Raw genomic sequence first — 26,359 nt, 5'->3', positions numbered from 1 at the left:
AGACTGGTAATATTAAGTTCTTTTGTTTTGTTTTTTTTAATACTTGTTCCATATTCTAGCTGTGAAGCGATGTACGAATAGCATGGAATGTTAATAAATACAATACAAAGACAACGGCACCCTATTTTCTGTTTGTTCCTCGTCATTACCTGCACCATTCCAAAATTCGTAGACTTGTTAAAATTTGGGAAAATTTATTGCTTGTTTATTGGGGAAATTTTGTGGTCGGAACTGGCAATATTGGAGGTAACAGCTGTTTCCGACCTATACAAAGATGAAGAAATGGCTGTGAGAATGTTATGTATAAGTAAACTCTGATATCTGTCTTAAAATTTTTTGTACAAGTAAAATACTTGTACATACTTCAGCCATGAGTAGTTAATATAATTTCAGTAAACTCTGCAACTTGGCAAAAGTGTAGGAGGCTGAAGGCCAACTACGTTGTGGAATACGTTATGTCAAATCAAATTCTTATATCACTAGTGTCAGCATTTCGTACTACAGTACATTTAAGTCGCAACATTTTCACATACAGGTAAAATATCAAATTTTAAATGTAGGGGTGGAAGGATTGCCCTTTCAAGAGGTACGGTTTGAGAATATGTAATGAGTTATTGAGGACATAATACCAGTAGTTCGCGGTAAAGAGAATTCCTGCATGTCTGTTTGAAGGATTACCGAAGACATAAACAGAAGTATTGCAAGTTGCTGCCGATTAAGAGTAATAAGTTAATTACTGTTCATATATCCGCAGGCGTTCCAATAGTCATTAAAGCAAAAATGAAAAGCGTTCTTGAAAAAAAAAATGGGTTTAATGTGATATGACATATACGAAATGCACTGTAAGATTCATAAACCTGTGTTTATTCACTTGCTGATACTTGCATTAAATAAAAAATAGGTCTATTACATAGCGAACGAAACATTTCAATACTAGAATTACCGGTAGTAAAATCCGGCGACTCTTTGAATTACCAGCACTAATCACTATCAGTGAAATGGCATACCGGTAATCAAGGTTAAGGGTGATGCAATGAGATTTGACAGGAAGCCGGAGTTTTCGCAGAAAATCTAACGGTTATTGGTCAGCAGAATTAATTAAGGGGAAAATTTCAGTATACGAATTTCCCACTATCAGTTATATCTTAAAATACTAAGAAGAGCAGATTTGTCTGCGTTTGTCGAATGCGCATCATCATGCTTACGAAGAGGCGCTTTTCAGTGCCAATAATTTATTTTGTGTGCACAAGGTTGGAATTTTGAAGTAAGAGGGAAAGGAAGGAATCCGTGTTGTGAAATTTACCAATCAAGTTTTTTTGCATAGAATCGAACATCTGTCCTTTGCGAAAATGAACCATTAGGCCTACCTGTACTATGTCTGGAGCTGAGAACAGATTATATTAGATCCAAAGTGAATTAAGGGAAATGGTCCGTTTCTCTAGTATTACGTCGTGTTCTGTGGTAACAATAAAGAAGACAGTGGGGAGTGGAAGGTGATGTGCCTTCTTTGGTGTAGGTCCAACGGAAAATTATGTTTTGTAACAAGAAAGAAGGGATGTAAGATGATGTGCTTTCTTTGGTGTCCTCATTTCTTGTTAGTAATATTTTGCATTTCTAAAAATGATGCTGCAATACTGAACCAGTACCCTAGATGGGAATGAATTTTTTTATATCCCTGCTTTGCATGAAGACTGTTGAAACAGAATTATATCAGTTTTAAAGTATAGGTCTATAGCTAAAAGATAACGTGTGGTTAATCATATATTTTAATATTTTATCTCTTTACAGAATTGTATATGGAACTCATTATGATACTTTGCAATTGCCCAGAAATTGTACCAATAAAGATGTGCGAGACTCTTTCATCAAACTATCTAAACAAGTGAGATGGATTAATTTTAGTTTTCTTTAAAAATTTTAGTGTCTTTACCATATTTTAAACTACTATATATTTTTTGTGTTTTTTTTTTTCTTTTCAGTTTCACCCAGATAAAAACCAGAATGATCCAAATACACATGCCCAATTTGTAAAGCTAAATGAAGCATATCATGTGCTGAGTCGCCCAGACAGGAGACGAGATTATGATTTGACTCTGCAAACCGAGCGTCATTTTAATCGAAGATATGACAATTCACCTTTTGATACTTACACCACAGCATATCGCCAACGAGTGTATGTCTTCTACTTAATTCTTATTATTGTTCATTCTGATGATAGAATTAATTTTCACTCTTTCAATTCATATGGCTAATATACGATTACCAACTATGATAGACATGATGATGTTAAATTATCCCAATATAGGCTACATAATTTCATGTAACTACAGCATTCAGTTTTGAGTTATTTTCAAAATGAATAAAACATGCAGACCTATTCTCTTTGTAAATGATTTCTTGAATCGAAGTGAAGATCATCTGTTTCCTTATGTTTCTGTTGCATAGTCCACAATAATTTTATAAAAATATATTATACTGCTGCTAGTCATGAACAAAAGGATCTTTATATGTAAGGTCCTTAACAGTACCTCCATATTACCGAAGAGTTAATAACAACATCGGAATTTTAATGACTGTACAATCCATAAAAAGTGCAAATCTGCATGTCCTCATTATTACATAACATTCATATAATCTATAACTGAAGTAACATTTTTTACATTCTTACCACTGTATAGAACTTTAATGTTAGCTAGTAATACTTTCGAAATAGAAAATAATATCTATTCAAAAGTGTACAGTTGAAGTTCCTATTCCCTCACCATGAAGGCATTTTGGACCCTGAGCTATTCTGGGGAGTTAGGCTTATTCTTCAACATGACCCAAACAGTAGCACCTTACATGTGAGGGGAAGAGGTAGCAATTAAGTAGGCAGAACTTGATGGGTAACCCTTAGTAGTATTAACATAGCCCCTGATAGCTGTAGGAAAGTGGAAAATAGGGCCAATATATTTTCAATATTTCGTAATTTACTGAAGATCAAGGAAAGTACCTAAGTATGACTCAAAAATTGCCTGATTCAATTTAGCAGGTTATCAGTTATTTTTTTTTACTGTTAGGTGAGAGATTGGTTGTTACAGCTGAATAGATGGCTTCAACATCTCCATCAAAGCTCCATAACCTAAGGATTTATAAAACGAGAAACGTGGACATGTACCACCAACATCTACTCCACTTTATGTAGAGATTAATTCTTTTGGTCCTACAGAATTATGTATGATGGTTACCATTTGTTATTAACAGAGAAAAATTCACTCTGACGCTGAGGATCGAATCCGATCTCCCAGTTCTACGCATGGGTGCTCTAACCATTGAGCTACACCGAAGCTCAACCCACCACACTGGATCGAATCTTTCTCTTTTGGTTTTTTCTTGTCAATGTAAGTCGAACACAGAGTAAGGCCACTAAGGGAACGAACCAAAAGGAGAAAGTTTCGATCCAGCTCTGTGGCTTGAACCTCAGCGTAGCTCAGTGGTTAAAGCACCCAGTGAGTAGAACTGGGAGTCTCGGGTTCGATCCTCGGCAGCGGAGCGAATTTTTCTCCATTAACAACAAACAGATTTAATAAGTTGTTTCAGTTCATTTTTTAACAATTTACCAGATTTATTCTAAGCTTTTGTTAATGTATAAGCCATAACATAATGTTTATTGAATAATTATACTATACTTGCGTCCTTTGTAGTCCATGTTCTCTAAAAACTTAGTGAAATGATATTTCTTTGAAGTGTTAATTTTTTTTTAGTACAGCATATTTTTTTACAACAGTTTTGAGTACCGGTATCAGATATATTTTATGTATGTTCTGCTACATTTCTGGCTGCATCTCTCTCCTTTTTCAATTTTTTGTAAGTTATTGTTCCAAAGGGTTTGGAATTTTTAACTTTATTGAGAGGGATGAACTTTTTAGCTTTTTAAGAATTAGTTTACAAAATCTTCTCTTCATATGATCAGTTTGTTTTGGTCTTTAGAAGGTTCGCTGAATCTGTTTTCTAACTTATCACTGAATTCTTTCTAGTTTGACTTTTTTAAATTCCTATGTAGTCTGGGATGAGATGAGTTACTTAATTGTATGGTAGCAATAATAGCACTATGGTCGGAACCTGCATCTTCTATAACACTCCGATTGATCTTGGCAACATCTGATGAAGCTGGTAAGATATCAGGAACGTGAATACTGAAGGAAAGTTGGAGGATCTTCTTTGCTTTAGATAACCTCAAGTGTTGTGGTGTTTATAAAGTCTTCATTAACCTTTGCTGTAGAAACTATATTTTCATACCCCCATCATCTGGTGTGAGCATTAAAATCGCCAACTATAAATGTGTTTTAGATGTGATATCAGTACGTGATAAATCAGATTTGTGAGAAGGTTATACGCACTATACAATTTAAAGTGTGTTTTATGTTTCCATATATCTAACTTGGTTACTTCTTATCTTCAGATTCCATTTCGTTTAACAGTTAAAAAGTAGGATTTTATATCATTCTTAACTCTAATATTCTGCTGCTTATTTCTCTTTTTGGCTAATAAATGTAATGTAAATACAATGAATTTGAATTATTTTAGTTGATCAGTTGAATGAAAAATATGTATATTTTATTATGTGCAATAAGTTTAAGAACTACTGTTCTTTTGGACTGAGGAAGACTGCTGGCTGACATTTCATTGTAGAATCTTGATGTCACTGCCTGTGTTCTGCTTGAGGTCGCAAGAAGTAGTCCCTGCCTGGGGACTATTTTACCTCTGGAATGTTTTACTTCTTCTGACATGCATGAAGATATTGGAGAGGGATGTAACAAAAACTATAATCATTTTAACATAGGCACCATACTTTTATATTATGGCGTTTATACCACCTACACGCAACCTCCAAACTGTTTGCAGGACCACACCTGCTGTTGGTTAACAGGTCCATATGACCTAGTCGGGAAGATTGTCACACAACTCCACCGATCATATACCTCTTCACCACTTAGGGGACACTTACGCATATAGCAGGTCAGCATGTTGAAATGGCATTTTCTCCATTTTTGACGGAATAGTTTTACCACTGTGACTCTGTCCCCAGAGCTCTGTTTGTTAAAAACAGGTTACACCACAAGAAGATGAGGATGGGGAAATGAGAAGGAGAGATTATGGAAAATACTTCACTACTTGCAATTGTAAATATAGGTGGCTTTGACATGAAATTATATTCAGATGTTTCTGTAACTCTGGCCACTTTAATCTATATCTAGCTGAGAAGGGATATCATGAAATGACTATCATACACATGGTCGATTTCAACTTTGACTTAACGGTTACTAAGTATTCTCAATTCCTAAACTTCATAAGAGATATGTTTGGGCTAAGACTTGCATCATCCAAAGAACCAACTACTCTCGGTGGTGAATCCTGTATGGTATATGATCATTGTGAGACTTTTGGAAAGGCTCAGATGCACTCACCACATCTCATACCTCATATTTCTATAATCGTCCATTACTCGCAGTTCAAGAATTCATTCCACCTTTACCTGTAGAAACTGTAACTAAGAATTATGAAACAATACTCAGTGCTTTCATTTACTGTGCAGCCCCAGATGTAGTTCTTCATCATCATCATCATCATCATTATATTGCCTATAAAGTAACTCTTAGAACAATATAAAGTAATTATATGAACATAGTTTAAGGTAAACCAATGCATGTAGTATTACTCCACAGTGATGGAGCATGCAGACTGTAAAAAAAAAAATCATCATCATCATCATCATTATCATTATCATCATCATCATCATCATCATTATATCTAGACTGCTCGGGAAAAAGAGTATAAGTCAAAAATGGTCAAAATAAGATAAGTCAATATTATGTTATACCATGACATGTTCTACAGACTGGTATAAACAATATAAGTAAAATAATGTATTAATACAATGTAAATCACAATGGTTGTTTTAATATAAATAAAATGAGAAAAATCCTGCTTGCGAAAAAGAATATAAGTCAACTTATATTATTATGGCCATACCAATCTTGAGACCTTCCTTGGCTCTAATAGTATGTCAGTTTTTTGTTATATTCTTTGTAGCTTACTTAGTTACATTGATTCTGAACGTACTGCCACATCTAGAAAGAGGACACAGGATCCAGAAAAATAAAAATTTCGTTTGTTAACACATATATTTCACTTGAGCGTCATTGGTCAGAGAATTCCTGTATGTAAAGGCTGCTTCATGAAAACTTTTGATGAGATAAATAAGTTTATAACTCTTACACTTATAAACAGAAACTTAAGTGTTTCAGGCCAAGTATGCGATGACAAGTGAGGCCTTCATTCTTCACCTAACAAGCACAGTGAGAAGAAAATTAAGGACATTCAGGATCATATTAATTCCTTTCCATTATACGAGTCTTACTTACTTACTGGCTTTTAAGGAACCCGCAGGTTCATTGCCGCCCTCACATAAGCCCGCCATCAGTCCCTATCCTTAGCAAGATTAATCCAGTCTCTATCATCATATCCCACCTCCCTCACATCCATTTTTATATTATCCTCCCATCTACGACTAGGCCTTCCCAAAGGTCTTTTCCCCTCCGGCCTTCCAACTAACACTCTATATGAATTTCTGAATTCGCCCATACGTGCTGCATGCCCTGTCCATCACAAACGTCTGGATTTAATGTTCCTAATTATGTCAGGTGAAGAATGCAATGCGTGCAGGTCTGTATTGTGTAACTTTCTCCATTCTCCTGTAACTTCATCCCTCTTAGCCCCAAATATTTTCCGAAGTACCTTATTCTCAAACACCCTTAACCTATGTTCCTCTCTCAAAGTGAGAGTCCAAGTTTCACAACCATAAAGAACAACCGGTAATATAACTGTTTTATAAATTCTAACTTTGATTTTTTGACAACAGACTGGATGATAAAAGCTTCTCAACCGAATAATAACAGGAATTTCCCATATTTATTCTTTGTTTAATTTCCTCCCGAGTATCATTTATATTTGTTACTGTTGCTCCCAGGTATTTTAATTTTTCCACCTCTTCAAAGGATAAATTTCCAATTTTTATATTTCCATTTCGTACAATATTCTGGTCACGAGACATAATCATATACTTTGTCTTTTCGGGATTTACTTCCAAACCGATCGCTTTACTTGCTTCAAGTAAAATTTCCGTGTTTTCCCTAATCATTTGTGGATTTTCTCATGACATATTCACGTCATCCGCATAGACAAGCAGGTGATGTAACCCGTTCAATTCCAAACCCTGTATGTTATCCTGAACTTTCCTAATGGCATACTCTAGAACAAAGTTAAAAAGTAAAGGTGATAGTGCATCTCCTTGCTTCAGCCCACAATGAATTGGAAACGCAGCTGATAGAAACTGACCACTACGCATGTGGCTTATTCTACACGGCTTATTCTTACTACACTCGCCCGAAAAAGCTCAAGAAAATATTAACCCCCACATCTCAATCTGCAGAAAATGTAGAAACTATACAGTGGAAAATATCAGGAACATCCAGTTTCAGGACTCATTTATGAAAGGGAGTTTCATAAACTTAATAATTTCATTCAAAGAACCAAAAATAGATACATGCCATAAATGTGACATATTAGCAAACAAACTGAAAGTTTCACGGGATGAAACAGAGAGAAATCAAATTCAAGAGGCGATCACATTCACCATGCTGAAGCAGATAATGCATCTCTTATGAAGGACAAAGATAAGAAGTTGGCGAAGGCAGACAGTGCATTACGCTGCTACACCTTTGACTTGCAACAGTGTCTACCAGCCCCTCTTCTCAATTCATGTTGCATTTTACAAGAGACATCTATGGACCTTCAATCTGACTATGCATGAAACAGAATGTGAAGATGTGAAGTGTCTCATGTGGCATGAAGCTGAAGGTGGACGAGAAGGCAATCAAATTGGGACTTCTGCCTACAAAGAAATTACTTCATTGCCACCAGAAGTAAGGAGAGTAGTTCTCTACTCAGAAGCATGCGGAAGACAAAATAAAAATCCGAATGTGTCAGCTATGTTTCTTGAAGCAATGAAAGAAAATTCTAATCTTGAATTTATTGACCATAAATGTATGGTTAGTGGTGACAGTCATATGAAATGCGACGTAGATCATGGTCCAACAGAGAAGCAAAAGAAACGTCTGTATGTTCCAATAGCACACTCATGTGACTGGTACCAGTTATGCGTGGAGCTAGAAAGAAAAATATATTTAAGGCACTGGAACTTCTTCATGGGAATTGTTTAAACTTTGGTGATTTAATAAAGACTAGTATGATGATGAGAACAAAAGACACTAATGGTAATGCCTTTCTTTGGCATGATATCAAATGGCTCTGCTACGTTAAGGAGACTAGTATTTTGTCCAAAACTTCTATAAATGAGGAAAAACCATTCAGAACCATCTGTGTTTTGTGAAGAGGTCAGATAGAAGTTGATTTAGTACCCAGAAGGTTGTATCAGAGTACCTTACCTGTATCAAAAGAGAAAAAAATCTTTGGACCTTCTGACATTGATAAATCCAGTGTTCCATGAAGTCTATATGACACTGAAGACCACAGAGGCCTGAGATGTGTATTGTGGTGAGGATGATGATTTTTCTGACATTTAGTTAGATTAATATTCGACTCACTTTAATTTTTCAAATTGTTTTATTCCCAGTCATTGCAAACAGCATTACAACCACTGAATGATAGGTACTGAATGAAGATTGTTCTCGGAGGCCCCAGTTTATAGACTTTGTTTAATAATGAGAAATTTTATTTTTATTGCTTTAGTGCAAAAAGGTCATGGGCTGGAAAGAAAGTTGTAAATTACTTCACTGTTACTAGTAGCAAGAGTATTAAAATGTTGCATAAGTTAGTGCTTTTGACTGGGTCACTTTAGTATAAGTCACTGTGAGATTGTGGTCCAGATAGTATAAGTCAGCTTTTCTTTATTTCCATATAATTCCATAAGTGTTTCTCCATTTTAATTCAAAGTATTCATTTCCATGCAATAAATATGTAAAAATCAGTTTTCTAGTATGAAACATTAGCAAACAGTAAGATTGTGAAGCATTAAATTGATTGTACTGAAAAGTTGTGTATTTTGACTTATACTCTTTCTCCCGAGGAGTCTAGATATTGCCTATAAAGGAACTCTTAGAACAATATAAAGTAATTATATGAACATAGTTTAAGGTAAACCAATGCATTTAGTATTACTTCACAGTAATGGAGCATGCAGACTGTAAAAAAAAATCATTATCATCATCATCATTATATTGCCTATAAAGTACCTCTTAGAACAATATAAAGTAATTACATGAACATAGTTTAAGGTAAGCCAATGCATGTAGTATTACCCCACAGTAATGGAGCATGCAGACTGTAAAAAAAAAAATCATCATCATCATCATCATCATCATCAACATCATGATCATCATGATGTAGCTTCCAAGGAGTTGGACCACAGATTGTCTGTTACAGTCTCATATTAGAGGTCGAGAAGTCTCTTCAATGGTCTTCCAGGGTTTCTTGTACCTGCCAGGGTGTAATTTTTTAGTAATCCAGGACAGTCATGTCAAACTCAATGCCACCATAAACCTACACAGGGCATGGTACCAGATTCGGAGTAGGTGATGTAATGGAAACGACAATTCCATCGTATCTGATAGGCAGCATTATTCAGTTTTCTGTGGCCGATCACATTGCCGTATGCGAATATAAGACCAGGGAAACTTCTAAATTACCAGTGTTGGTTGTCTTCAACAATATGATAGAGCAGATGTCTCCAAAAGCGTACTCGCGAGTAAGCCCTGAACGGAACTGAAGCCAGTATGTAATGAACGTGCTCTGCCTCACCCATCCCCACCTGTTCTGTACTCAATGTTTATGCGCAAACGAAGAGCAGTGGTGGACTGCCATTATCATTGTGTTTGTCGGAGTGTTCCGCCATTTCACAATGTCTTCTAATCATTAACGTAGTACATTCAAGGATGAAAGGGGAGAGAAATATATTTTCGTGTTAATGGGGAGAATATGAAATGTTTAATTTGTTCGAAAAATCTTAAGGGTGTGTTAAAATTCAACATGCGACGACACTACTCGACTCTTCACAAGGAATATCATACAATTACAGGTATGCTGGACATATGAAAATAATTTATTTTGGGACATCTGTATATCTGTTGGTTAAACATAATAATCAGTATATTACAATACGTTTACACTCAGTTCGGAATGACAAACATATAAGCTTAGTTTCTCGTTTAATTTCAGGTGAAATGCGTAGGCCTACAAATATTTTGATAAATATAAAACAAGAAAATACAATCACAAATCACACACTTGTCCTCAGTCTTAAACAAAAAAAGCTTCTTGCTAGCTATGTTCTAGCTTGGAATATTGGAAAATCAATGAAGCCCATTACAGAAGCATCATTTGTAAAATCGTGCATACAGGACGTTACAAAAATACTGTGTCCAGAACAAAGTCAAATTTTAAGAAAATTAAATTGTTTCCAATTACAGTTCAGAGAAGGAATTTCAAGATTGTAAATGTAATTGAATCTGAAGTCGAAACCACAATTAACCAGTTTGTAGCTTACTCACTTGCATTGGACGAAAGCACAGATAGAAATGACAAAGTTCACCTAGCCATTTTCATCCGAGTTAATGAACATTTTACATGTCTTCTAGATGTAATTACAAAATACAACTGGAGAAGATCTTTTCCAGGCACTGGAAGGCACCATAGAACAGAAGAGGTTGAATTTGCAATGGCTTGTGTCAATAGCAACAGACAGGGCTCCAGCTTCGTATATGTCAAAATAATATACAAACGTATGATATTTCTTATTCTTTTGATGTAATTAGTTGTAAACATAAGCAGACCGTTGCCGCGATCCCCCACTGACCACTCCCATCTGTTGAAGTACGAGTCTCTTCCGCTAGAGAGTAGAAGTTGGTAAGTGAAGAATATTATTCTACGATATAGGACAAGTGTAATAATAATAATAATAATAATAATAATAATAATAATAATAATAATAATAACAATAATAATATAATCAATATGCCTGGGTTAAATCCCAAATCTCTCCACAGTGCATATGAAGAGAAGACCCATGTCACTGTTGATAGTGATTCGTCCCGTCGGATGGAAGCTTGGTGGCCCCCTTGGTGCTATTTGACAGTAGTAGGCTACGTGCCAGCACCAGGTTTCCCCTTCTCTCTTATTGACCATCATCCTCCTCACCCATCCCCTACACTACACTTACACATACACTCACCATAGTTTGCGATATAACTCTTCACAGATACACATCACGTACGTATGGCCCGCCAAAGTGGTGTACAAATTGAAAATGGGTCACAATGCTGGCATCTATCTGCAATATTCAGAACCCGAATCACGCAAGTGAAGTGGGTAGGCATTAGACATATACTTACATACATACATACATACATACATACATACATACATACATACATACATACATACATACATACATACAATAAAATACATGCAATTGATTGACTATAAGCCCAGATCACATATATAAACAGATTGCTCAGCCTTATAGGTTATGACGGTAACAACTTTTGTCAGGTTTACTATGCTGCCATCTAGTTGTTACAGAAAGAGTCACGTCATAACTCCCATTTGAATTGCATTAGCGACTGTACTGCCATCTCATGTTCGTTTATGGCAGACGGATGGCGAATCTGGCGGTTGTTCTCTTCAAAGTGCTACCGATTTTAACATATGGATGAGCAATCTGTTATAATGTGATCAGGGCTATAAGACAAGAACATACTAAAACAATGGTTACATCGGTTGTTATAATACACTTGAATATTAATACAAATGGAATTCATAGTTATAATGTTAAAATTATAAAATATTTATAATAAAATTTGCAGTTGTACATAGTGTAAACATAGTATGACAGAATATATTGTCTCATCAATATGTATGTAGTGAGCTTATGTAATTTTAGTTATAATTTGTTACATAAAAACATTAGAATATATAATAATTGTGATTTATATTGCATATTTTGTTACAGCATTTTATAATTTTAACATTACTATGAATTCTGTTTGTATTAATATTCATATGTACCTATTATAACAACCAATGTAACTATTATTTTAATACGTTTTTATCTTATAATCAATCGCAAATTATATTTTATTGTTAATTATTATTGTAACATGTAAGAACATTTAGATATTCTAATTTACAGCATGATGATGGCAATAGTCGAAAAAATTAGCATAAGATATTGAATAAAAGCAAAATATTGTATAATATTTCTTTTTGTAATATTTAGATAAGTCATTAGACTGAAATATATGTTTAATTAAGTTGGAAGTGTTCTAAAGCAAATATTATCTACTTGTTAAATGTTTGTATGAAGTGAGGAAGAGGCAGAATGGTGGACATCGAGTTAACTTTGGGTGACACTAGCCCACCAAAGTCTTTCTGCTGGCTCTGCACCTGGACCCATGCAATATCAGTTTAGTTGAAACTATTCATCCTACCAAGTGAACAAACTTAACAGAGGTCATAGTCTTGCAGTGTAGGCTTTCACGGCCGGAGTCTATAGATGTAGATTCATTTTCCGGGCTGAGAGGCCGTGGTCTATTAGTTGGTTTTATACCAGACGTTTCGTCTGCAACTGCGGCAGACATCTTCAGTGGAGTGGTATCCGAGGTCGCAAGACTCTTCTCGGCGTACCTGAGGCAACTGATCCTGTGTCTGGTTGTGCGGGCGTATTTATAGTGCGGCTCGCGGGCCGAGGCCTGTTGTCGCTGCGGTCCGCGCCGCTTTGTTCGCTGCTCCCGTTCTGGGTTCTGTCCTTTTGTTGTAGTGGCTTCTTATCTGTTCTGTTTAGGACCGGATACCAACACTTGTTTAGCTTTACGCCTTCTTCTTTGCGATTAAAGTTGTTGTTATGTTTATGTATTTCGATCGCTTCTCTATGTAGACGGGGGAAGAAGTGCGTCGTCGTGCTCAAGATGTCCGTGTCCTTGAATCTTATGTTGTGATCGCCCTCTTGATAGGCATGTGCTGCCACTGCCAATTTGTCGATCTGTCCTAGGCGGCAATTCCTATTATGTTCTGTCAGTCTCATCCTGACGCTCCGCTGTGTAGTACCGATGTAGACCTTCCCACACGAACACGGAATCCTGTAAACTCCGGCGGACAGCAGCTTATCTCGTTTGTCCTTGGATGACCTCAGCATGTTCCGGATTTGCTTGGTCGGCAGGAAGGTCGTTTCCACTTCATGACGCTTCAGCACCCTGCTGATACGGTCCGTCACATTCCTTAAGTAGGGTAGGAAGGCCGTGCCCTTCTTAGTCGCTCGTTCCTGTGACCGCATCGACGGTGTTACTCTGGGGCGCATGGCTCTCTTTATCTCCGGCCTTGAGTAGCCATTGGCCATGAGTGCTGTCGATACATGGCTCAGCTCCCGTTGGATGTGTCGTGGCTCGGCTACCCGCCTGGCCCTGTTGATCAGGGTTTTCATCATGGCCCGTTTCTGGCCGGGATGATGATTCGAGGTCTTATGCAGATATCTGTCTGTGTGGGTCGGCTTCCTGTAAGATTCAAGGACACGGACATCTTGAGCACGACGACGCACTTCTTCCCCCGTCTACATAGAGAAGCGATCGAAATACATAAACATAACAACAACTTTAATCGCAAGGAAGAAGGCGTAAAGCTAAACAAGTGTTGGTATCCGGTCCTAAACAGAACAGATAAGAAGCCACTACAACAAAAGGACGGAACCCAGAACGGGAGCAGTGAACAAAGTGGCGCGGACCGCAGCGACAACAGGCCTCGGCCCGCGAGCCGCACTATAAATATGCCCGCACAACCAGACACAGGATCAGTTGCCTCAGGTACGCCGAGAAGAGTCTTGCGACCTCGGATACCACTCCACTGAAGATGTCTGCCGCAGTTGCAGACGAAACGTTTGGTATAAAACCAACTAATAGACCACGGCCTCTCAGCCCGGAAAATGAATCTACATCTAGAGGTCATAGTATTCCTTATTATTTTGTATTTTTCTTCTGTTGGAAATGTACAATATTGTACATCTCAGATTTCACTGTACGATGTGTGTATGTGCGGATGTAATTGTGTGTTTCCATACTTTGAATAAATATGTATTAGTGAAATACAAAGAAAAACAAACTTAAGGTTTTTCTTATTTTTGTATTACTTGTGCATACATACCAAGTAGTGAAAATTATTCAATTAATGTTATGTTGCAGAGTTTGGCGAGATGAATCATTCTGGGAGTTTCAGGATAAGACCAAATATAACTCTGAAGATACTTCAGGTTATTATGGCATTAAAGGAGTCCGAAGAGTTCCAAATTCGTGGATTGCAGTTTTTTGTATTATCTTCTCAGCTATAGGTCTTTGGTTACAAGTTCTCTTGATTCGGTAAGCATGATGTAATGAAACTTAATATAAAAAATTGGTATGTATCTTGATATTGAAGTAAACATAATTGTTCCCATAACTAAGTATAGGAGGGAAAAGTTATTATTTAGGTTTATTTTATAATTATTATCTCCTATAAGAGAAAATTTCATTTGTGAGAGTTGACATTCATGAATGAGGGCTATCCAGCTTGATTGGTAGGTTGCTTAGAACTTCCTAGACTTAGTGAATTTGGCAATTGAAGAATTCTTTTTCTGATGTACATGTAGTAGATACCTGAAAGGCAGAATTCATTACTCTGTGTGATAGAATGAGAGCAAGGATAATGACTAGCAGAGGTGAATATTGACGTGGACGATAAATGGTTGATAAATTTCACAGAAGCATTCTCATTATACTCTGGGGCGAATCTAACTACTTGGCACCTCTAGGCAGAGAAAAAATATTTCTGCCCCTTATTTCACCCTATATGTGTCATTTGGATCAACTGAAATAATTGATTACGTGTCATTATTACTGTTTCTAATATCAGAAGCTCGCTCAGATAAACCACACACTCCATTATTTTCAGTTCTATTCGCCACATTATTACACTCTGATGTATATGGATTCGAACTGGAACAAGCTGGCTGTGTTTGTTTTTCTAAATAGCACATTTATTTTTGCACTTTTTCTCACAATTTCCTCTTTTTTTATTATCTTGTCTTTCGCGAGTTTTCGGTATTCTTGCTTAATCAACTATCCGAAGACAGGTCTGGACCCCACGAGTGTTACCAATATGGTATCACTCATGAGGCAACTAGATCGGGAGGTAATGGAATAGGATGGCCAGTTCCTTTTCCCGTCCATTGCATAACATTGAAAAAAGTGCAATGATCGCATTGTGACACTATTATTGAAAAACTGTCCTTTTTTCTGTTGGCAGACCATTGATTAAATTTGAACTGATTGTTGCTAATGTTATTCATATCCTTTTCATTGTGTGTTTAAGTTCATGTACTCTAAAAAAGAGTTGTGAATGAAATTTAAAAAATATAAAAAAATTAACAGTAATAGCTTAAAAACCTGCTGCCTTAGGCAGCTGCCTAGTCTGCCTAGGCCTAAATACGTCCCTGATTATACTAGTTTCCATGTTTTAAAGCAACGAAACAGAAAGAAGTTCTGTGGGTGAGTGGGTGAATGCAGGCTAGAAGGGTAGTTTGTACAGTGTTGTCACATTCATTGAGAACGTAACTTTTCACTTTAGTTTATAATGCAAAAATTCGTCTGCTAGTGACAAACTGGAAATGCAATGCCAATAAAGCATGTTGCATTGTTCTCTTGTTCTGTGGGACAATGTTGCCAAATTTATGATGCCAGGTCACGTGGTTGTGTGATGTGTTTAATAAAAAGAAAATCCACGCAGCTTTTATGTTTACTTAATTATGTTCGGGCCGTCAGTGTTACCACATTAGGAAGCTCGCATGAACTTTCATTTTCAGTGAATATTCGAACCTAAAATTAGCATAGGTTATTTATTATTTGTGTTGTATAATGTGTTATAATAAAGAAAATCCACACTGTTTTTATTTAATTATGTTCAGGCCATCAGTGTCGTCACATTAGAAAGTTTGTGCGATGGCAGAAAGCCTAAATGTCATAGTATCAGCTAAGGTCGTGCAGTGTCTGATGGAAAGAAAGATATGGTTGAATTTTATGACTGTTCATGAAAGATTCGCGGAACCCCTACCATCAGGTCGTGGAAACACTGACCTAGATGTTTGGCAACAACTCTCTTTGATTGTATAATACAGTACTCAAATTTTATAACACGTATTTTTGAAGAATGTACGATTATGACAGGTTATCATATTTAGTACTTATAGTTATAAATGCTCACGCCCCTACAGAAGAGAAAGACGATCATATAAAAGATAGCTTCTATGAGGAATTGGAACATACTTTTGATCAGTTACCTAGATATCACATGAAAATTTTATTGGGGGATTTCAATGCTAAAGTAGGACGGGAGGATATTTTTAGACCAACTATTGGAAAAGAGAGCCTACATGCAACTAGTAGTGACAATGGAGTTAGATTAGTCAACTTTGCCACATCGAAAAATTTAATTGTCAAAAGTACATTCCCCCATAAGGATATACATAAATATACTTGGACTTCTCCAGATGGATTGACACACAACCAAATAGATCACATCTTGATAGATAAATGGAGACATACTAGTATAGTAGATATTCGAACTTTCAGGGGTGCAGACTGTAATTCTGACCATTATTTGGTGATTGGAGAATTAAGAGAAAGATTATCAGTAGCCAAGTGAGTAGAGCAACAAGTTAATATTACTAAATTCAATATTTTGAAATTCAAAGACGAGGAAGCTAAGCAAAATTATCAGGTCGAAATTTCGAATAGGTTTGCCACTTTAGAAAGTTCTGACGAAGTTGAGAAAGAATTAGATGTTAATAGCGTGTGGGAAAATATCAGAGATAGTATCAAAATTGCAGCTGAGCAGAGCATAGGTTATTATGAAACTAAGAAAAAGAAACTGTGGTTTGATGAAGATTGTTGCATGGTAGTAGAAAGAAGGAAACAGGCAAAATTGAAATTCTTACAGGATCCAGTTGAGGAGAAGAGAGATAATTATTTCAATGAAAGACGGGAAGCAAGTCGTACACTTAGGAATAAAAACAGAGATTACTTGAAGGAAAAACTGAATGAGGTAGAAACAAATAGTAAGAATAAAAACATTCGAGATTTATATAAGGGTATAAAGGAATTTAAGAATGGATATCAGGCAAGTGTAAACGTGATCAAGGATGAGAATGGTGACTTGCTTGCAGACTCTCCATCAATCCTAAACAGATGGAAAAACTGTTTTGCGCAACTACTAAATGTACATAGGCCAAATAGAAATGATCGGGACGAAATTGAAATACAAACTGCTGAGCCATTTATACCCGAACCCATGCTTTCAGAAGTCGAAATTGCGATAGAAAATCTGAAAAAGTACAAGTCTCCAGGTATCGATCAAATTCCAGCAGAATTAATACAAGAGGGTGGAAGTGCATTATATAGCGAAATTTATAAACTTGTACTTGCTATTTGGGAAAAGGAAATTGTACCAGAGCAATGGAAGGAGTCCATAATTGTACCAATTTTTAAAAAGGGGGACAAAACCAACTGTGGTAACTTTCGAGGAATATCACTTTTGTTGACGTCGTACAAAATTTTGTCCAATATTCTTCTGAGAAGATTAACTCCGTACGTAGATGAAATTATTGGGGATCATCAGTGCGGTTTTCAGCGTAATAGATCGACTATTGATAAGATTTTTTGTATTCGACAGATAATGGAGAAAAAATGGGAGTATAAGGGTACAGTACATCAGTTATTCATAGATTTAAAAAAGGCATATGACTCGGTTAAGAGGGAAGTATTATATGATATTCTTATTGAATTTGGTATTCCCAAGAAACTAGTTCGATTAATTAAAATGTGTCTCAGTGAAACATACAGCAGAGTCCGTATAGGTCAGTTTCTATCTGATGCTTTTCCAATTCACTGTGGGCTAAAGCAGGGAGATGCACTATCACCTTTACTTTTTAACTTCACTTTAGAATATGCCATTAGGAAAGTTCAGGATAACAGGCAGGGTTTGGAATTGAACGGGTTACATCAGCTTCTTGTCTATGCAGATGACGTGAATATGTTAGGAGAAAATACACAAACGATTAGGGAAAACACGGAAATTTTACTTGAAGCAAGTAAAGCAATCAGTTTGGAAGTAAATCCCGAAAATACAAAGTATATGATTATGTCTCGTGACCAGAATATTGTATGAAATGGAAATATAAAAATTGGAGATTTATCCTTCGAAGAGGTGGAAAAATTCAAATATCTTGGAGCAACAGTAACAAATATAAATAACACTCAGGAGGAAATTAAACGCAGAATAAATATGGAAAATGCGTGTTATTATTCGGTTGAGAAGCTCTTATCATCCAGTCTGCTGTCCAAAAATCTGAAAGTTAGAATTTATAAAACAGTTATATTACCGGTTGTTCTGTATGGTTGTGAAACTTGGACTCTCATTTTGAGAGAGGAACATAGGTTAAGGGTGTTTGAGAATAAGGTGCTTAGGAAAATATTTGGGGCTAAGCAGGATGAAGTTACAGGAGAATGGAGAAAGTTACACAACGCAGAACTGCACGCATTGTATTCTTCACCTGACATAATTAGGAACATTAAATCCAGACGTTTGAGATGGGCAGGGCATGTAGCACGTATGGGCGAATCCAGAAATGCATATAGAGTGTTAGTTGGGAGACCGGAGGGAAAAAGACCTTTAGGGAGGCCGAGACGTAGATGAGAGGATAATATTAAAATGGATTTGAGGGAGGTGGGATATGATGATAGAGACTGGATTAATCTTACACAGGATAGGGACCGATGGCGGGCTTATGTGAGGGCGGCAATGAACCTTCGGGTTCCTTAAAAGCCATTTGTAAGTAAGTAAGTACGATTATTTATAGAAAATCTTTAGCTGCTTAGGGCGAAGCTGGTTGATATATTACATTTCAAACTCCAAAAATGTTACTACATTGACATACCTTGTTCTTCCAGCATAATCTTCATTTAATAACATGTGCTTATTTTACAAAAAGTCTGTTATTTCTGACTGCTTGCCCCTAAGGAATAAACGATGCCCTCAGATTGTGATAACTTTTCTATAATTCGTTCAGTTATATCATAGAGTGTTACAAAATGTTTTACTGTTTCTAAACAGTAAGGACACAAGATTGGTGGAGGCAAGCATGGGCAGCTATGAATTTCCACGGATTACAAAGTGGGCCAATATAAACAATGAACACATATTGTATTTTCGCGTTCTTACATTTTCATGGCATCCCCATGATTGTGGTCTAGTGGCTGGAGCACTGGACTTATAATCCTCTGAACCCAGGTTCGATTCCCACCGTACCCCTGATTTATAACTTGTGTTGGGCAAGATCATGGTCCAGGTAACACGAGTTTTCTCTGAGAGCTCTGGTTCCCCTGTGGCATCCCAACAAATCTCCATCTCATCTCATTGTGAGTGTAGCTTAGACCAGCCTCCTATGATGCACCTTGAGCAATGACTCTATTGGTCAATTGGTCTAAGCAACTGGCTTCATATGGGTGAATGACGAAAAGTCAAGTGCCCACCATTAGAAAAAAAAAAACATTTTCATGGCAAACATAATTTTGAGCAAAATTGATTCAGAATGTAATGATGTTTCGCATCTCCTGGGGTTTAAAATACGATTTTGTAAGTGTGAAAAACATACATCCGAAATATAGTAACATGAAAGAGTAGGAATTTTGCTGGGACCTCAGAAGGAAACGTATAAAAGAATTTTTATTGAATATTTCCTTTTTTCTCTGATGATAGATACTGTGATTCTCATGATCGTTCATTTAATGTATCGGATGGCTTTGTAATCTTCAACATTAATCATGATACACAATAAAAGGTGGTTCTGTGTTATACTAAGATTATGGTTATGATTATGATTAATGGAGAAATGGTGCTGGCAGGACAAATTCATTATGTAGTCTTACATAATGTTACTGTACACAATGTACTTAGAAAAATCTGCCTAAAATTCCCATCTTGTTATAGAAGAAAATACACTTGGACCTTGGACTTAAACTTGAGAGTCTAGTGTGGACAGCCATTTGACAAACAGTGCCCCAATGTTCAAATTGTATGACGATATGATTAAAACTCAAGTATATTTCCTACGTTTCATTGAAAAGTGGGACTGGTAACTATTATGTTCTTTAAATTAGTATGCTAAACAAATATTCACTACGATGAAAGAGTAATGGAACGGAGAAAAATTCTCTCCGGCGCCAGGATTTGAACCTGGGTTTTCAGCTCTACGTGCTGATGCTTTATCCACTAAGCCACACCGGATACCACCATGGCGTTGGACAGAATCATCTCAGATTAAGTTCCAACTCTTGAGTTCCCTCTAGTGGCCGCCCTCTGCACTACGTCATAAATGTCTATGAACATAGGACCGAAGTCCACACATGTGCTGAGGTGTACTCGTTATGAGTGACTAGTTGGCCGGGATCCGACGGAATAAGCGCCGTCTTAAATCACAAAGTGATTTACGCATATCATATATATTATTTTAATGTACCGAAGTACATATGATATTTCCATGCAGATATTCTGCGTCATCATACGATGAAAGAGTAATGGAATGGAGAAAAATTCTCTCCGGCGCTGGGATTTGAATTTTTCTCTGTTCCATTACTCTTTCATCGTATGATGATGCAGAATATCTGCATGGAAATATCGTATGTACTTCGGTACATTAAAATAATATATAAAATATTCACTAATTGTGGTGATGTGCATCATCTTGTAGCCAGTACAGCTGTATTCTATCAATGCTATATCTTGTCTGTTGGTACTCTCTATTTGCCTTCCAAGTTAAAATGTTTATAGTGTAAATTCCATTTTTACTATGTTTGAGTTATTCACTCTATACATACATCTAGTTTCAAGACAGTATAACACTCCTGTGAAGTTCTCACTTCATGACATGCAAATGTTTATGTGTTTAAGTTTTCTTGTGAAGTTGCATTACAATTTTCTTAATTTGCCTTGAATACTATTGGATAATAAAATGTAGGCTGGTATTAGAAGTACTTAAGCTTATGAAGGTATCTCGGAAGTGCATAATAATATAGAAAACAATGCAATCTTCATTTGCTCTCTTTGATGTCTTGCGAAATTTACAAAAATAGAGACATTATTTCGCATAGCAGAAGTTAGTGGATCATAAAAAATATATAAAGAAATGGTAATTTCTGTCTGGCTGTTTGTCCATGTAAAATAAATATTTTATTCATGTACATCTAGTAATGTAAAATAAAATCCATATTTTGCCCTAAATAGAGCGCAGTTTCAGTTCACAAATAATTATCTGAAGTGTAGTCAAAATAGTGAGAGTTAAAAAACTGAATGTGGAAGTCTTGATGGAAATGATATTTTTAGTATCCACATTGTCGGAAAAATTATTTTATGTGTGTTGTTTCTCTATGTCTCTTCGTTTTCTTTGTATGTACAACTCTTCTAATCTGTTGAATAGTTTTTATGTTTGTTTAACATGCAATGTTTGCTTATATGGAAAAATATGCACCATAAACATAATAGTATGTGGAAAGTAATGTACTTGACAGGAAATAATTAGGAAGAAAACTACCGATTGGCTATCTCATTTACTGTTAAAAGTGTTTTTCTTCTTTCTTCTTGAGTAAGAATTAAATCAATTTATGGCAGTGTAAGGTGTATACAGGGTGTGTCTAAATTCCTATTACAGACTTTGAGGACTAATAGTGGGAACCAAGATGGTTAAGTGTTGCATAGGAACTCATGTCTAGAAACATACCATTTCCTCTGCTACAAACAAAACACCACCACATCACATGTTGAACTCTCGCACTTCTGCTGCTTGCTGTACATTGTTTCTCTTCTGGGTCCACTTATAAGAAGGTCTCGATGTGACGACCAGTGACTTCAACACACACCGTATCTTCGTACCATGTTCTGATACACATGATTACCAATACCTGGTAGTCCAACATCCACCGCAACCATAACCTGTGCCAGCAGGTTCCACAGGGGTCTCGTAAATCAATCTCTTCATGTGGCTCCACAGGAAGTAGTCTAGAAGAGTCAAGTCAGGCGAACGTGCAGGCCAAGCAATCAGGCCACCACGACCTATTCACTGTTGCCATGGAGCATCACAATCAGACCTGTTGATGGTGATTGTACCCATCTCTGAGGCCCTCTGGTAAAATAGGGTGTGCGAAGATGTCCCGGTGTGGAAAATGCTCCTCATATAGCTGACGAGCAGCCTTTCCATTGCATCGAGCTTCACCATGGTTAACTACATGTTTAGGGAATATGCCGATATAATGTTATTGTACAGCGGGAGTTTTTAACGTGTGTTGTGTTTTGTTTGTAGTAAGCAAACTTTACTGGACATGAGTTCCTATGAAAACTTAACCATCTTGGTCCCCACTAGAAGCCCTCAAAGTCTGTAATAGGAATTTAGACACACTCTGTATTTTAAAATTTTTGGTTAAAATGTATATTTTCTTAGATAAATTCTATGTGAAATCTTAGGTGATGTATCCTTTCTTGGAGGCTATGTCGAGTGTGGGTATCTGAAATTATGTTTGCAAATAACAGTGATGATGTTGTTGATGACGATGAAAATGTATCAATGGCAAAGAAGTCCCCTGCAGTGACTGAGTGGTCAGACCTTCGGCCTTTCACGCAGGCAGTCTAGTTTCGAGTCCTGGCCAAGCCTGTTTAATTGAAAAAATCCATAGTGACACTTGTGGTGGACAAGGTCGCAGTTGGGGTTTCCTCAGGGCTCTCCTGTTCCCCCATATTAGGCATTTACATCACTCCCTCAACATTTGCTATTCTGTTATCATTCCATAGCATTTCCTGAATGCCAGCTGGCGACACACAGAGGGGACTGGCCTAGGGACGAAATCAGGGTACACGGCAAACTTTAGTGTAGTCAGTTGGTGTGGGTTTGGGAATGCACCTAGCTTGAGTATTAGCACAATGGATCTTGAAAGGTCGCAGTGGTGGGTTGTTTTGGCCCCCTCCTAAAATTCCATTCAATTAATTTGTGCAGATTCTTCACTATAACATAAAGATGAAAACTGTGGTACAGATACATAATCTAATTCATTGCAGAATTAGACTGCAAGGCTAGTAATTAGGCCATGTCTCAAAGCTACATTTTCAACTGAAGTGAATTAGATAGTAGTCTAAAAAGTCGGATGTGACGTCAGAAGTTATGATCCAAAGCTATATAGGACATAGCTATCAAGTCTATTTAGCTAGTAAACGAAAATGTTTGCTTGATTGATGACTTGTAGACTAAACAAACATGGATGCCTCATCAGCAATTGGAGCTATGAAATCTGAAGATGCTTTGGAAGTAAAATGTAGAACAATATGTTAACCTTCAACATTGACATTGGTACTCCAGTACCTTCTTTACATTTTTTAAATACCGTACTGTAATATTTTAAGTCCTTAGCTTTTCCACATAACTCATAATGAAACTGCATTAGGACACTGTCTTCTTAATTCAGTGCTACATCGTGATATCACAGTTTTAAGAAAAATAGTCTATGAAGGCTGTGATTCAAGCACACATGTTCTAAGCTTCCTAGTATGTAGTTTACTAGTCAGCTAGTCACTAGTGTGTAGTATAGATTGTCCTCGATCATGACACTAGTACCAGTACATACACAAATTGTGAATCAGATAAGGTATTTGGTTATGTTGTAAGATTGCCTGATACATGTTTTCTGCTTATGTCATTGGAGTTCTGACATGATGGGGGGGGGAGGGGGGAAACATAAGGATAATCACATTTCAAATGGAAGATTAAGATCAAAGAACTGGTATTTACAATGGGAGTTGCCTGCAAAAAGACAATGACAAACAGCAGATATAAAAATCTATAGACGTCTTTGTGCCAAAACTCGACACACCAGGTAAAAGAGGATCAATATAATATGTAAGAGACAGGAAAGTAATGATAATTCGAAAAGCTATGCCAACACTTGAATTATAGTCGCATCACTGTTATTTCCAGTGTGACTCCTCCTCTTTGCTTATGCCTTAGGAAGTGAAGGCTCTATAAACGCTAAGTAAGTAGTATTGTTCGCCATTTTTGTTCTTTCGTTGCTGAGCTACCAGACAAGGAATATGTTTGCCGCCGCACTGTTAAACATCATCATGTCGTAGCTCCTATGATAATAAATAAAACACACTGTAATTGAACGGCAAATAATATCCTCGCGTGCTTTCTGCGAATGCCAATGAAACAACTAACATGACAGGTGATTTTAAGTATTTATCGAGCCTTAGGAAGTGTATAATGTCATCAGCAATGAATGGCAACACGCACATGTTTAAATGTAGCCGACCTGCAACATGATTGGCTGCCGAAAATAAGAGCGACAGGACAATAGTTATGATGTTGGCATATTATGATGATGAACTTTATATTAGAAACCTTTTAAACTTAAGAGACTATTCAGACATATTCTTTCGGAATCATTCTTGCATGTACTTAATTTTTATTTCAACAAAATTAAAATAATAACGGGTGATTTGCAATAAACATTGATATTCCAAATCTTTCTTACACATGCCTCTAATACATCATATCGTCACTGCACCTCCAAAATCCGCTATGTGCATTTAAATAATTTTTTCAGGAGAAAAAAAAGCATCACTTTCAATTCCCTTGATTTTCAAAGCTACTTTCGGTATAATTTCATTATTTTTTATGTAATGATTGAAGTTATATTGAAAGTAGCTTTGAAAATCAAGGGGATTAAAAGTGATATAATGCTTTTTTCTTTCTCCTGAAGAATCTCTTTAAATGCACATTGCAGATTTTGAAGGTGCAGTGATGATATACTGTATTTTCAAATTTCGCAAGTTCTATATGTAGGCCTATGTTACATGGAGAGAATTTCATGGTAATTCATTATTTATTTCTTTATATTGCAGCGAGTCAACAGCATTTAATCGAAAGCGTTTGAATGAACGAAGTGAAGAAGCAAGCAAAATTTTGGCAGATGTGCAAGAGCAGGCATTGATTTATGGCAATAAAGTACAGCTTGAAAGAATGCGGCAGCGCTTAAATCAATCACAGTTTTCATCTGACACAATGAAAAAGGAAAATGATACTCATCCACCTCAAGAAACAGCAAATATTTCTGAAATTCATCAAAAGAATATACATTCCTACAGCACAGGAGGTACGTCAGCTATTGCAGAATCAGATACAGAATTTCAGAATTTGACAGAGGAAAAAAATATGGATCAAAACTCTTCAATTTTAGGACAAACAACTGACAAATCGGAACATAATGCAGTGAAATCTTTGGATACAAAATCTTTACATGATGCAACCACATCTAATACATCAACACAGGAATTTGTTTCCATGCAACCAAAAGATTCTGCTAAGCCTCATTTTGAGATGATGGTAGGAAATGGACATGATATAAAAATAACAAATCAGCAACATCAGCAATTTGATGAGAAACTACGAGACTTTCATGGGCCGCAGTTAAATCCCGAAGTAATTGTAATGACTGAACCTGGAGAGGTATTGTGTGAAATGCATATTATCAATAGATTGAGATGATTATGTACTTGACTGCTTTTTACAAAAGTAAAAGTGGCGACTGATAGACCATGTATATTTCATATTTTAATGTACTAATATTTAGTATTTTGATTTTAGAAAAATAAGAAATTACAGTAAAAATGTACAAATTGTATATATTGAATTTATCCTTTGTTGCCGCAGTAGTATCTTTATAGTCTTTATTGAAATATATATACATACTGTGATTAATTGTAAATATGTCATATATTTTTGTAGATACATTATCATCTCCAAAGATGTCATGCAAGAGTCACTGTAGAATAAATTAAAATTGTTAAACTTATTCATTCATTGTTTTCTGCCCAATGACAGGTCTGCAAGCCCAGCATTCTCCAATCTTTCCTATTTTCTGTAGAATAAATTAAAATTGTTAAACCTATTCATCCATTCATAGTTTTCTGCCCAAGGGCAGGTCTTTCACTGCAAACTCAGCATTTTCCAATCTTTCCTATTTTCTGTAGAATAAATTAAAATCATTCATTCATTCATAGGCCTTCACTGCAAACCCAGGTTGTCAAGCGTCATTGACTGTTTTTCATTGAAAGCTCAAGCATAAGAGGTCAAGCCTCTGGCCGTTGCATGAATGATTGCCTACTAGTCACAACACTGAAATAAGTG

General features: G+C 36.4%; 1 protein-coding gene across 1 annotated transcript; it reads left to right on the top strand.

Annotated features, from left to right (window-relative positions):
* The first annotated feature begins 244 nt into the window (after positions 1-244).
* On the top strand, positions 245-26,024 carry DnaJ-60 (DnaJ-like-60). The gene is made up of 5 exons (XM_069823706.1): positions 245-535; positions 1,789-1,882; positions 1,980-2,173; positions 14,286-14,459; positions 25,075-26,024. Exons 1-5 carry the CDS (start codon positions 456-458, stop codon positions 25,715-25,717), a joined length of 1,185 nt encoding a protein of 394 aa, XP_069679807.1. The 5' UTR covers positions 245-455; the 3' UTR covers positions 25,718-26,024.
* The last annotated feature ends 335 nt before the right edge of the window (positions 26,025-26,359 follow it).

This window comes from Periplaneta americana, chromosome 4 (genome assembly GCF_040183065.1).
Source record: "Periplaneta americana isolate PAMFEO1 chromosome 4, P.americana_PAMFEO1_priV1, whole genome shotgun sequence".
In the NCBI taxonomy this organism is placed as follows: domain Eukaryota; kingdom Metazoa; phylum Arthropoda; class Insecta; order Blattodea; family Blattidae; genus Periplaneta; species Periplaneta americana.
Note: the sequence above shows the minus strand (reverse complement) of the source record. Positions and strands in the feature narration are given on the sequence as shown.

What these genes read in the sequence shown, in the direction of transcription:
- DnaJ-60 (XM_069823706.1), top strand. Translation starts at nt 456, where the DNA reads ATGTCAAATCAAATTCTTATATCACTAGTGTCAGCATTTCGTACTACA. An exon ending in CGCAACATTTTCACATACAG is followed by an intron (nt 536 to 1,788) that starts GTAAAATATCAA and finishes ATCTCTTTACAG; the next exon opens with AATTGTATATGGAACTCATT. An exon ending in ACAGCATATCGCCAACGAGT is followed by an intron (nt 2,174 to 14,285) that starts GTATGTCTTCTA and finishes GTTATGTTGCAG; the next exon opens with AGTTTGGCGAGATGAATCAT.